The sequence below is a fragment of the Lactuca serriola genome, chromosome 7 (genome assembly GCF_051521515.1).
Source record: "Lactuca serriola cultivar US96UC23 chromosome 7, Lser_US96UC23_V15, whole genome shotgun sequence".
Classification (NCBI taxonomy): Eukaryota; Viridiplantae; Streptophyta; class Magnoliopsida; order Asterales; family Asteraceae; genus Lactuca; species Lactuca serriola.
Genome location: NC_136414.1, coordinates 87,054,596 through 87,065,652, shown reverse-complemented (window position 1 = coordinate 87,065,652; position 11,057 = coordinate 87,054,596). Strand labels below are relative to the sequence as shown.

The 11,057-nt window shown below is 28.8% G+C and overlaps 1 protein-coding gene across 1 annotated transcript; it reads left to right on the top strand.

Annotated features, from left to right (window-relative positions):
• The first annotated feature begins 2,574 nt into the window (after nt 1-2,574).
• On the top strand, nt 2,575-10,180 carry LOC145062486 (putative cation transporter HKT1;4). Its single transcript, XM_079010086.1, has 3 exons — nt 2,575-3,765; nt 9,193-9,405; nt 9,702-10,180. Exons 1-3 carry the CDS (start codon nt 2,603-2,605, stop codon nt 9,898-9,900), a joined length of 1,575 nt encoding a protein of 524 aa, XP_078866212.1. The 5' UTR covers nt 2,575-2,602; the 3' UTR covers nt 9,901-10,180.
• The last annotated feature ends 877 nt before the right edge of the window (nt 10,181-11,057 follow it).

The following is an 11,057-nucleotide window of genomic DNA, read 5'->3' as shown; positions in this document are numbered from 1 at the left end:
AGACCATATTAACAATAAACTTACATGATCATTTTATGAGCAATAGTCACAATCGAAAACCACTTATGTGTCTACATATTGTTTATGGCACACTTATTTGACACAATGCTTGAGTACACCAACATTTTTTCCATATTTTTCTTAAATCGATGTGACTAAATACTAAATAGAAAATATTTTCTGTAATTAAATAATAGCCACAGGCAAACTAACAATAAATTCGTGTGACAGTTGGGTAAGCAACATTCACAGTCAGAAAAAGGATTGTGTGCCAACAAATTATTTATGGCCATACTTATTCGAAACAATGCTTGATTAAAACAACAATTTTGCCAAGTTTTTCTTAAATTGATGTGACGAAAAAGCTCAATAAATAATGTTTTATGTAACTAAATAATAGCTACAACCATACTAATAATAAACTCATGTGGAAGTTGTACGAGAAGTAGCTACAATCAAAAAATGTTTGTGTGTCTAGAAAACGTTTATAGCGACACTTGACGAAATGAATCATTGATTACAACAAGAAATGTTGGTACCCTTTAACCACACTTTTATTATACAATCACACTTTTCTAGTTGCTATAGGTATTAAGTTTTAATGTGGTCGTTTGAGAAATAAAAATACACGACCTTTCGTCTCACTTGAACTAAAAAAATAGTGTGTGGCTAACGAAATATGCTCAAACTTTTATGGTGTGATCATTGGAACTTTTTGTACTAGTGTAATTAATATATATATGAAAATATATTTAGATGAGGCTAACAACCTAAGTGGTAGCCCCCCCCCCCCCCCCCCCCCCTTAAAAAAATAATAATAAGAAAATAAAATAAAATAAAGGCCCAGGTTCAAACCCTGACATTACATTTTCCTTATTACCGATGGATTTCCAATAGTATTTTTTCGATAAATACTACAAAAATCGCAATGTTTACACTAAAATTTAAATTTGTCACTGTTTTTTTTCCTCAAATTTCACACTTGTGTTTTTCAATCTGTTATAATTTTGACTATTTAATAGGTCAACCCGGTTGCTTGCTGACGTGACATGATGATGCGTCCGTTTTGATTACATGATATACTGACGTGTCAAAATTGAAAAAATGTTAAAAAAATACTAAATTCTTTTTTTTTTTTTTTTTTTTTTTTTTTAATTTTAACATGAAGTTTTTTTTGGCACTCAAATTGTTTTGTTTCTATTTGATCATCATTTTTTTACACATTTGTTTAGTTTTAATAACATGGCATTCCATTTTTTGTTCCAAATCGGACATCAGATTTTTTGTTCCATTTTAAACAGTATAATTTTTTTTTTCAATTAAAAACCATATTTTTTTTTATAAATGCAATGTTTTTTTACATACAAATCATAATGTTATGTATAAACATGTGTTAATTATATTATAACCATATTTTCATGTACTATTTGGTTATGTAGCACTGACGTGACTTGATGTAGGAGTAACACGAAACCATATTTGGGTTAATCCGATAAAACTTAATTTGAATTTATGCAAATTCTAAAATTCAGAAACATAAAACTCCTTGTTTTGTTTGATGTTCTTAGAGAGAATATTTTTACATAGTAACGTTAACTGAAGAAGAAATATATCTACAAGAACCAAAAATCATAAATATATACAACAAATGGTTTTTTGGTATTTAACGAGAGTTCTAGGCCCTTGTGTTCCCGATATCAAATTAGTATCTCACATGGTATTTTCAGATGGAGTATTTCGGTCGGTATTTTCTGTAAGTTTTTTTTTTTTTTTTTTTTTTTTTTTTTTTTGGGAAAAACGGGGTTATTTTCAGTTATATATATATATATATATATATATATATATATATATATATATATATATATATTCTTCTTTTATATATTTTTATTTCCGATTTATGTATAATACTTTTTTTTATAAATATGTTATTAAATTTATATATAGACCTTAATAATTTATACCTAAAAAATTTCTTTTACCTTCCGTCAATATATTAAATTTATTAAAATTGTCTATAATAAATAGTTATATGAATGTTATTAGAAATAGACATAAAATAAATAAGTATATAAATTTTATATATAAATTGTCATATCAATAATAATGTCTATAAAAATAATTTCAAAATAATTGAACATAATATTAAAACTGAAAATTCTAAAATATACAAGGACCATTTGTGTAATTTAAACACCCATACATATATGATTGAAGTGGGGCCATAACCCCATTTTTACAAACCAATTTCAAAAAGCCCCACTCAAAAACATTTTTGAAAAGAGCCCTTTTTAAAAAGAAACTCTATTTCGCTTTCGAGGATTGATATTGCTTTAAAATATTATAGATATATGAAAGTGATGTTTTCATAATATATGCATACGACGCTTGCCACTAACAATTTGCGAAGTGACATATATTTATATTGAAAATGCAAAGAAAATAATATAATTAACCATTCCAAACAGTATTGAGAGCGAAAAGAACGAAATTTTAATACAAAAGTTAATAAGTGGAAGTGCTTATATCGTCTATAAATAATCCATTTTTTAACCCTGTAATTAACGTGAAAGCACTTTCAATCCTTAACACACTTGATGCAAATATGACAAACCCTACTCATCATTTAGTTAAAAAAACAACATATCTTTTCCAAATTCCATGCAGGCGTTCAGGCTCTAGTTACACACGTAAAAACTTATCCTCTTCGTTTTTTCAAGCCATCGACTTTCTAAACCTGTTCTGGGTTCAACTTATATATTTTTTCACCGTTTCTTTAGTGGGGTTTGTGGCTTTGAAAACCCTAGAGTTCAAAACATCTTCGTTTAAACCTAAAAACATCGACTTGTTCTTCACAGCCGTTTCTGCAGTAACAGTTTCAAGTATGTCAACACTTGACATGGAAATATTTTCAAACAGCCAACTCATTGTTTTGATGTTTCTCATGTTCATGGGAGGCGAAGTTTTCGTTTCTATGCTTGGCCTACAGTTTCGAATGTTCAAACATAAAATTGTCAACGTTGGTTCTAATTCGAATTCTCGTTCCACCTTTGATTCCCTTGAGTGTAGTATTGAGTTGGGTGTAATCTCAAATGATTTAAAACCAATTTCATGTACATCTCTTGATCAAAAGTTTTTGATGTACGAAGCAAATAGAAGCATGGGCTATGTGGTCTTGTGCTACATCCTTGTAATCCACTTCATAGGTTTTATCATGGTTTACATTTATTTAACATTTAATACTGGTACTAAAATACTACTCATAAACAAAGGGTTAAGTAGACACACTTTTAGCCTTTTCGTCACTGTCTCAACATTTTCAAATTGTGGTTTCGTTCCCACAAATGAAAACATGATGATTTTTAAGAAAAACTCTGGCTTGCTCTTGATCCTAATCCCTCAGATTCTTCTTGGAAGCACTTTATATCCGGTGGTGCTTCGGGCAATAATATCAGTTCTGCAGAAGATTACAAAGAGGGTTGAATTGAGTTATATGTTGAAGTACCCCTTGGAGCTTAGTTATGGTCAAATGTTACCTTCAGTGCAATCGTTTTACTTAGCCGTGACCGTTTTGGGGTTGATTTTAGTTCAGTTTGTGGCCTTTTGTTTTATGGAGTGGCATAACACGGAGGTCATGGTTGGGCTTACTGATTATGAGAAGCTGGTTGCATCTTTTTTCCAGGTTGTGAATACAAGATATGCTGGTGAGGCTGTTTATGACCTTTCAAAGATTTCCCCGGCAATCTTGTTGGGCTTTGTACTTATGATGTAAGACTATACTTCCTTCTTTTTGGTTTTTGTGCATAGATGCCCCCATGCAACAAGTAAACTAGCTAGCTAGTATAAATTTTCAGACTTTGGAAAGAAAAAAAAAACATCCTCTCTCTCACACACACACATATATATATATATATATATATATATATATATATATATATATATATATATATATATATATATATATATGTAATGTGTGAGATAAATACAAAGGAGATTATTAATAAGTCAATAATTAAAAAATACTAATAAAGAAAACTATTGATATGTTTTAAATAATTGTGCTGAAAATCAATGTGTAAAAGTAAACATTTTAAAAGTAATCTTTGGAAATAAATACAATAAAATCATGAAAAAAACGGTAAAAAAATCTATACTAATAATAAAACTATTGACACATTGACCATTATAACATTAACGAAAAAAATTAGCATGCACATAAAAATAAGTATTAAAACATAAAAATAATTATGTCAAAACGTAGACATATTCGAATTTATATCGACTCATATATAAAAAAAACAACTCAAAATGTTGATCACCTTGATTTTATAGCAACGATACATAAATAAATACAAGCACATAAAAAATAGTTCTTTTTTTTATGTCAATGAGCAAAAATTATTATACGTGACTCCACTCATACGTAGGAAATATAAGTAAATGAAGCATAAAAACATAAAAAAATACATTGAAACGTAGAAAACTAAAATATAAAAGATTTTTTCAAATGAACGAAAGTTATTAAATGAAACCCGATTCATACGTAAGCAATGTATATAAAGTTAAGTATGAAAATGTAAAACAAAAATATTAGGTCACATGTATACAAACTTAATTTTAAACTAACACGTACATAAAGAAAAAGCAATTTATTTTGTAAAATTAACAAACAAAATTTGTTAATTCATGTGGAAATGTTGATTACATTAAATGTATACCAATACATATATAAAAATAAGCAAGTAAAAAAATGTATGTTGGTAAATAGACAGAAGTTCTTCAATAAAATCAAATTATTTATAGCACGAAACATAAACAAAAAAATTTTAAAAATAACGGGTGAAAGTAATATTTTATAAAGTTCAAAGTGGCAGGAGGGTCAAAATGACATTTATAAAAATTAAAGGTTGAAAAATTATAAACATAAAATATATAAAAATTACATAAATAGTCCTTATATGTTACCTATGCTCACAAACTCTGGCCATGCATCCAACTTAAAAAGACCAAAAATATTACTTTCACACATGTTTTGAAAACGATAAGGACCATGTTCTTCCAAAAAATTTATCAACGATTGAATTTGTGACATTTAATAAACCACTTTAACCATTTAGTTAAATTTGTTTTAATTAACCTTTAAAAATAAAATTAATTCATATAAATTCATAATGGTCACTATCTAATTAATATAATAATAGAAATGACAACTCTACGTATGTAATCTTGCTATGTACACTAATATATATTATTTAATAGACTAATATACTAATATATATATATATATATATATATATATATATATATATATATATATATATATATATATATATATATTAGTTAATGGACTAACAAAATTAAGTGATGTTAGGTGGTTTTTAATAATCCAAAAATGATAAGCGGAATAAATTAATTTAAAATTTTCTAAAAAACACATGTCAAGTTTAATGAGAAATTGACATTAATTAAAATTTAAGTGATGTTAGGTGGTTTTTAATAATCCAAAAATGATAAGTGGAATAAAATAATTTAAAAATTTCTAAAAAAACACATGTCTAAGTTTAATGAGAAATAGACATTAATTAAAATTAATATATATATATATATATATATATATATATATATATATATATATATATATATATATATCACTCATTTTAAATATGTAGCTTTTGCGGTCAAGCGCAGTGTGACATTCTCTAATTTTTTAGAACCATATATAACTTTTTTTTACACTTTAAGATATGATTTCATCTTATTTTGTTGCTGAAAATCATAGTTTAATAAAACATTTTGATAAAAAGAAGATTGTTACAAAATATCAAATTATTACTGATGTCATAATTAATATCCAACATAAGTTAAATCGTAAAGACATAAGTTCCTAAATATTATTATAAGTTTGTCTCTTATTCACTCTTGACATCCTCTTTAGTTTCCAGTAGTTTTAGTACCGCTACCTTTGACGAATATAAAATGAGTGAGTCATGTTGGGAAAGATGGTTAGATATATACGTTTTTCAAGCCGATAATTTTTTTAATGATATATAATCATATACGATAATATTGCAAAACAAACTTTACCAGAAAATATAGAAAATTAATCCAATGTAGATATATATAAAACCATATACATGTTCATACCCAACCGCTTCACATCTACATAACACTTCTGACGACTTTAAGCAATTATCATTCTTTCTTGGATGATTTTCACTTTATCAGCACTTCGTTGAAAGATTTCAAGACCCGCAAAGTGTTTTCCTCTAGCTTGTAACCAACAAGATGGCATACGACACTATCTCTCGCACAATGCTTCGTAAGGAGACATCTTGATGCTTGAGTGATAAATATTGTTGTAGGCGAATTCTACAAGTCGTAGGTGATCATCCCAGTTAGCAACAAATTCTAAAGTGCATATCCGCAACATATCTTCCCATGTTTGGATAGTTCTTTCACTCTATCTGTTCGTTTATGGATGGTAGACAATATTTAAATAAGTTTCATACCCATTTCTTCGTGCATACTCTTCCAGAATCTGGAAATGAGTCGACTATCTCTATTTGATACAATAGATAAGGCTACACCATGTATCTTGACAATCTCTTTCACGTAGGTTTTTTTTTTCCAAATTTTCCATATACCTGGTTTCTCGTACAGATAATAAGTGCGCACTCTTTGTCAACCAGTTTATAATAACCCATATCATGTCGTGGTCTTTTACCGTCTTTTCAACTTAGTTATAAAATCAATGGTAATGTCATCCCACTTACCCTTGGGTACTGATAAATTTTCCAAGTCCCCCATATGGCTTCTGATATCGTTCTTTACTCTTAAACAAGTTACGCTTTCAACGACGTAAGTTGCAACATCGATCTTCATTATTGGCCACTTGCAATAGAGTCTCAGGTCCAAACACATCTTGGTACTGGTGGGTGTATAGAATACCTTGTTTTATGAGACTCTTCCATCAGAAGATCCTGTATTTCACTCATCTTTGACACCCAAATACGATTTTTTTAATACCTTTAACCCTTTCTTTTCTTGTGCGAAAACTAAAGTCTTACTCGAACATTCTTATTTATTTGTGTCTTCTCATAAAGCTCTTATTTGAGCTTCTTTGATCTTTTATATAATCATTTAAATTACTTCAATAGTCAATGCTCTCAATCTTTTTTTCTCTGATTTTACTTTTCTACTCAAGGCATCAGTTATGATATTTGCTTTACTAGGATGGTAAAGTATTTCATAATTATAATCCTTGAGTAGTTCCAACAATCGCTTATGCCTCATGTTAAATTCTTTCCGAGTAAAGATATATTAAAGAATTGTATGATTTGTGAACAATTTTCATTTGGTTCTATAAATATAGTGCCCCCAAGTCATCAAGGCGAAAACCACACCTGCAAGCTCTAGATCGTGTGTTGGATACTTTTGGTCGTGAAGCTTCAATTGTCTTGAGGCATAAGCCATCAAATTGTCTCTTTGGCTAAGAACACATCCTAATCTAACTCCAAAAGCATGACCTAATATTGTAAGGTCATTACTTCCTTCCGGTAGAACAAGGATTGGTGCTTCACATAATCATTGCATTACTTCACCAAAAGCTAGTTTTGCTTTTCGCTCCAAGTGTATCTAATCACTTTTTGCGTAAAGACTATAAGTGGAGCAGCAATAGAATAAATATATTTGATGAATCTCTAGTAATAACTAGCCAATCCCAGAAAACAAGGTACATCTGTGGGACTCTGTGGTATCTCCCATTTCATAACAGATTTGTTCTTTGTTGGGTTGAGGATTATAACATTCTAGCTTACCACATGACCAAAAAGTTGTATCTATCAAATCCAAAAATTACACTTGGAGAACATTGCATAAAGCTTCTCCTTCTTCAAGACTTCCAATACCTTTCGAAGGTGTTTACCATGATCTTCATTGTTCTTTGAGTAAATTAAGATGTCATCAATGAATACTATTACCGATTTATCAAGAAAAGAGTTTGAAAACTTGATGCATCAAATCCATGAATGTTGTTAGAGCATTTGTTAGTCCAAACGACATAACAAGAATCCATAAGACGATATATTGTTCTAAATGATGTCTTTGTCAGTATCTTGCTCTTTTACCTTTAATAGATGAGAGGTTAACTACAACCAATTTTAGAGAAGAAAGTTGCTCATTGAAGTTGATCTACCAAGTCATCTATTCTGTGTCATAGGTATCGGTTCTTTATCATACACTTGTTCAGCTCAGAATAATTAATACACATTCTCATCGTACTATATTTCTTCTTTACAAATAGTACTGGAACTCCATTGGGTGATGAACTAGGTCTGATAAAACCTTTGTTTAATAACTATTATAGCTGGATCATTAAATTTTCATCTCTGTAAGTACTAAACGATACGACGCTTTCGCAATCGGCGTCATACCTGGTAGTAAGTCAATTATGAACTCTACATGTCTTTCTAGTGGTAATTTAGGTACATCATCTGAAAATACTTCCGGGGAATCAAAAACGTTCCTAATTGTTTAGAGTTATTTTCTACTATGTTGTTTATTATCTCTCTCCCTCTTTCTCTCTATCCCTCTCTCTCTCTCTGTATATATATATATACATATATATATATATATATATATATATATGTGTATGTGTGTTTGTATGTGCGTGTATATATATATATATATATATATATATATATATATATATATATATATATATATATATATATATATATATATATAGATTTTTTGAACGGCTAGTTAGTTGTTTTGAAATTAGTTTCACAATGTTAATAAAAATCACCAAGATCCGGATTAATATCCAGGGCCACAAATATAAAAGAAAAAGTTTCTACCAAATAGACTACTCCGGTTGATAAAAACATTCATTCTCCACTATCTAAATCATTTTTTTGGCCACTAATCCTACAGTTTTTTTATTTATAAATGTAATATAACAAATTCAACATATAATTATAGTTTAGTCGCGTGATGTAAAGTGAAAATATTGTACACGATACAGATAAATAATACAACTTTTATTATGCTTTTAGTTTTAAAAATTATTTGCAAATATAAAATATAATTTTACCAAAGATTTAATTAAACATATGCAACTCATTCTGCCAATAATTAGTGTTTTATTTCTTTTTGTTAGCTGAAAGTGCGATACTTGATTGTAAATATTTATAGGTACCTTCCTCCATTGACCACATATCTTCCGGTCAAAGATGATGAAAAAAACCAAATAAGAGACCAAAACAAGAGTGTTGTGGACTATCTTCTATTTGGGAAACTTACTTATTTGAGCATATTTACAATTTTGGTTTGTTTGTTTGAGCGTAAAAAGATGGACATCGACCCCTTAAACTTCAATGTACTTAACATCGTTTTCGAGATGGTTAGGTGAGCTTCTCTATTTAAACATAAAATCATCCATAATTGCTTTTTATATTTGTCGATCTTTGACCGTCTATCGACCAAGTCACCTCATGCATTAGGCACCCGAATGGTTTAAAAATCCTTGCGTTATATATATATATATATATATATATATATATATATATATATATATATATATATATATATATATATATATATATATATATATATATCAAAAAAAACTTCATTGTAAAAGACCAACGAAACTATGATTTTAAGAAAACTCTAACATGGGTCATTATATTATCTGTTGATTATAGTGCATATGGAAATGTTGGATTATCAATGTGCTACAGTTGTCAACGACAAATTAAACCAGACGGAAATTGCAGAGAAGAATGGTATGGATTTGTAGGAAGGTGGACCAATAATGGGAAATATTTGCTTATGTTGGTGATGGTTTTTGGAAGACTAAAGAATTTCAATAAGAATGGTGGTCGCTTTTGGAATGTATTATAATGTATCTATATAATTAAGTGTTGAAGTATGAAATACTCTATGGTGATGACTAATAGCTACGTTATAATATGTCTTTCATAGTTTGTAGTGTTATTTTCTCTCTCTCTCTTGTATATAGATGGGCAATGGTCATTAGCTTGTGTGTACCTCTAAATATAGTTAATCTAGTTAGAGAGAGTGGATGGGAATATCTCACATGCCAAGATTATTTCATCCACATATTGTATACTTGTTATCTCTATGAAATATTGGATTATTTATGTTTTCCGTTTATAGTTATTAGCTTGGTTAAGCATCAAGACTTTATTATTCTGCTCCGGCTAATCATCTCATGACATCCTATAATTGGTATTAGAGCCTTACTAGTTTTTACATGTTTTGATACGAGGAAGGATCCAAATGGATATATTTCTTGAAAAGTTCTGATTTGTATATAAAAAATTTCTCAATATTTGCAACTAACAAAATTATGATGGTTTTTCTAATTTTTTAGTGTTGATTCGACCTATTCAAAAGATAATGTTTCTTCTGACCGTTTCGTATTTCAACTACATTTATCGCATTCATGATATTTTTTTTATGATATGGTTGATCTATTTTGCACCATTGTTGTTGCAGAAGGGACCAAATATATTCCTACTCAGGAGGGACGTATTTTTTTAAAAGAAGATATCCATAAAATCTTTTGAGTACATACTCCAACTATAAGAAATCTAGCTATTTACCCACACATGTTATTTGTAGAAAGAAGCTTTTATGTGTTTGTGTTATCTTTATTACATATAAAATAAGTGTCACTATCGTTGGCTCATATCTGTTGATACATATAAGTACCCCATACATCGCTTATGTGTGGCTAAAATATAAGTTGTATCTACACACACTAGAAATACTAAATATATGAGTGTAGAAGTATTATGATTTTTTTGATGGATGATGGCTTGGGTGATGACGTGGATGGTGTCGAAAAGAATGTTCAAGGTTATTAACTATTGACAATATTTCTTATAATAATAATGGTCATTTCAGGTTTCCCTCATGGCCTAAATGAGAAATTAAAAAATAGAATTAAAGAGAAAAATGGTTTATTATTTTATTATGTTTAATAAAGTAATCAAAAGCTATTTATAAATTGATTGTGAAATAATTAATTCAAG

Bases quoted from the DNA above. Each gene is read 5' to 3' on its own strand.
- LOC145062486 (XM_079010086.1), top strand. From the start codon at position 2,603: ATGACAAACCCTACTCATCATTTAGTTAAAAAAACAACATATCTTTTC. The intron at 3,766-9,192 runs GTAAGACTATAC...AAATATTTATAG, and splicing joins TTGGGCTTTGTACTTATGAT to GTACCTTCCTCCATTGACCA. The intron at 9,406-9,701 runs GTGAGCTTCTCT...TGTTGATTATAG, and splicing joins ATCGTTTTCGAGATGGTTAG to TGCATATGGAAATGTTGGAT.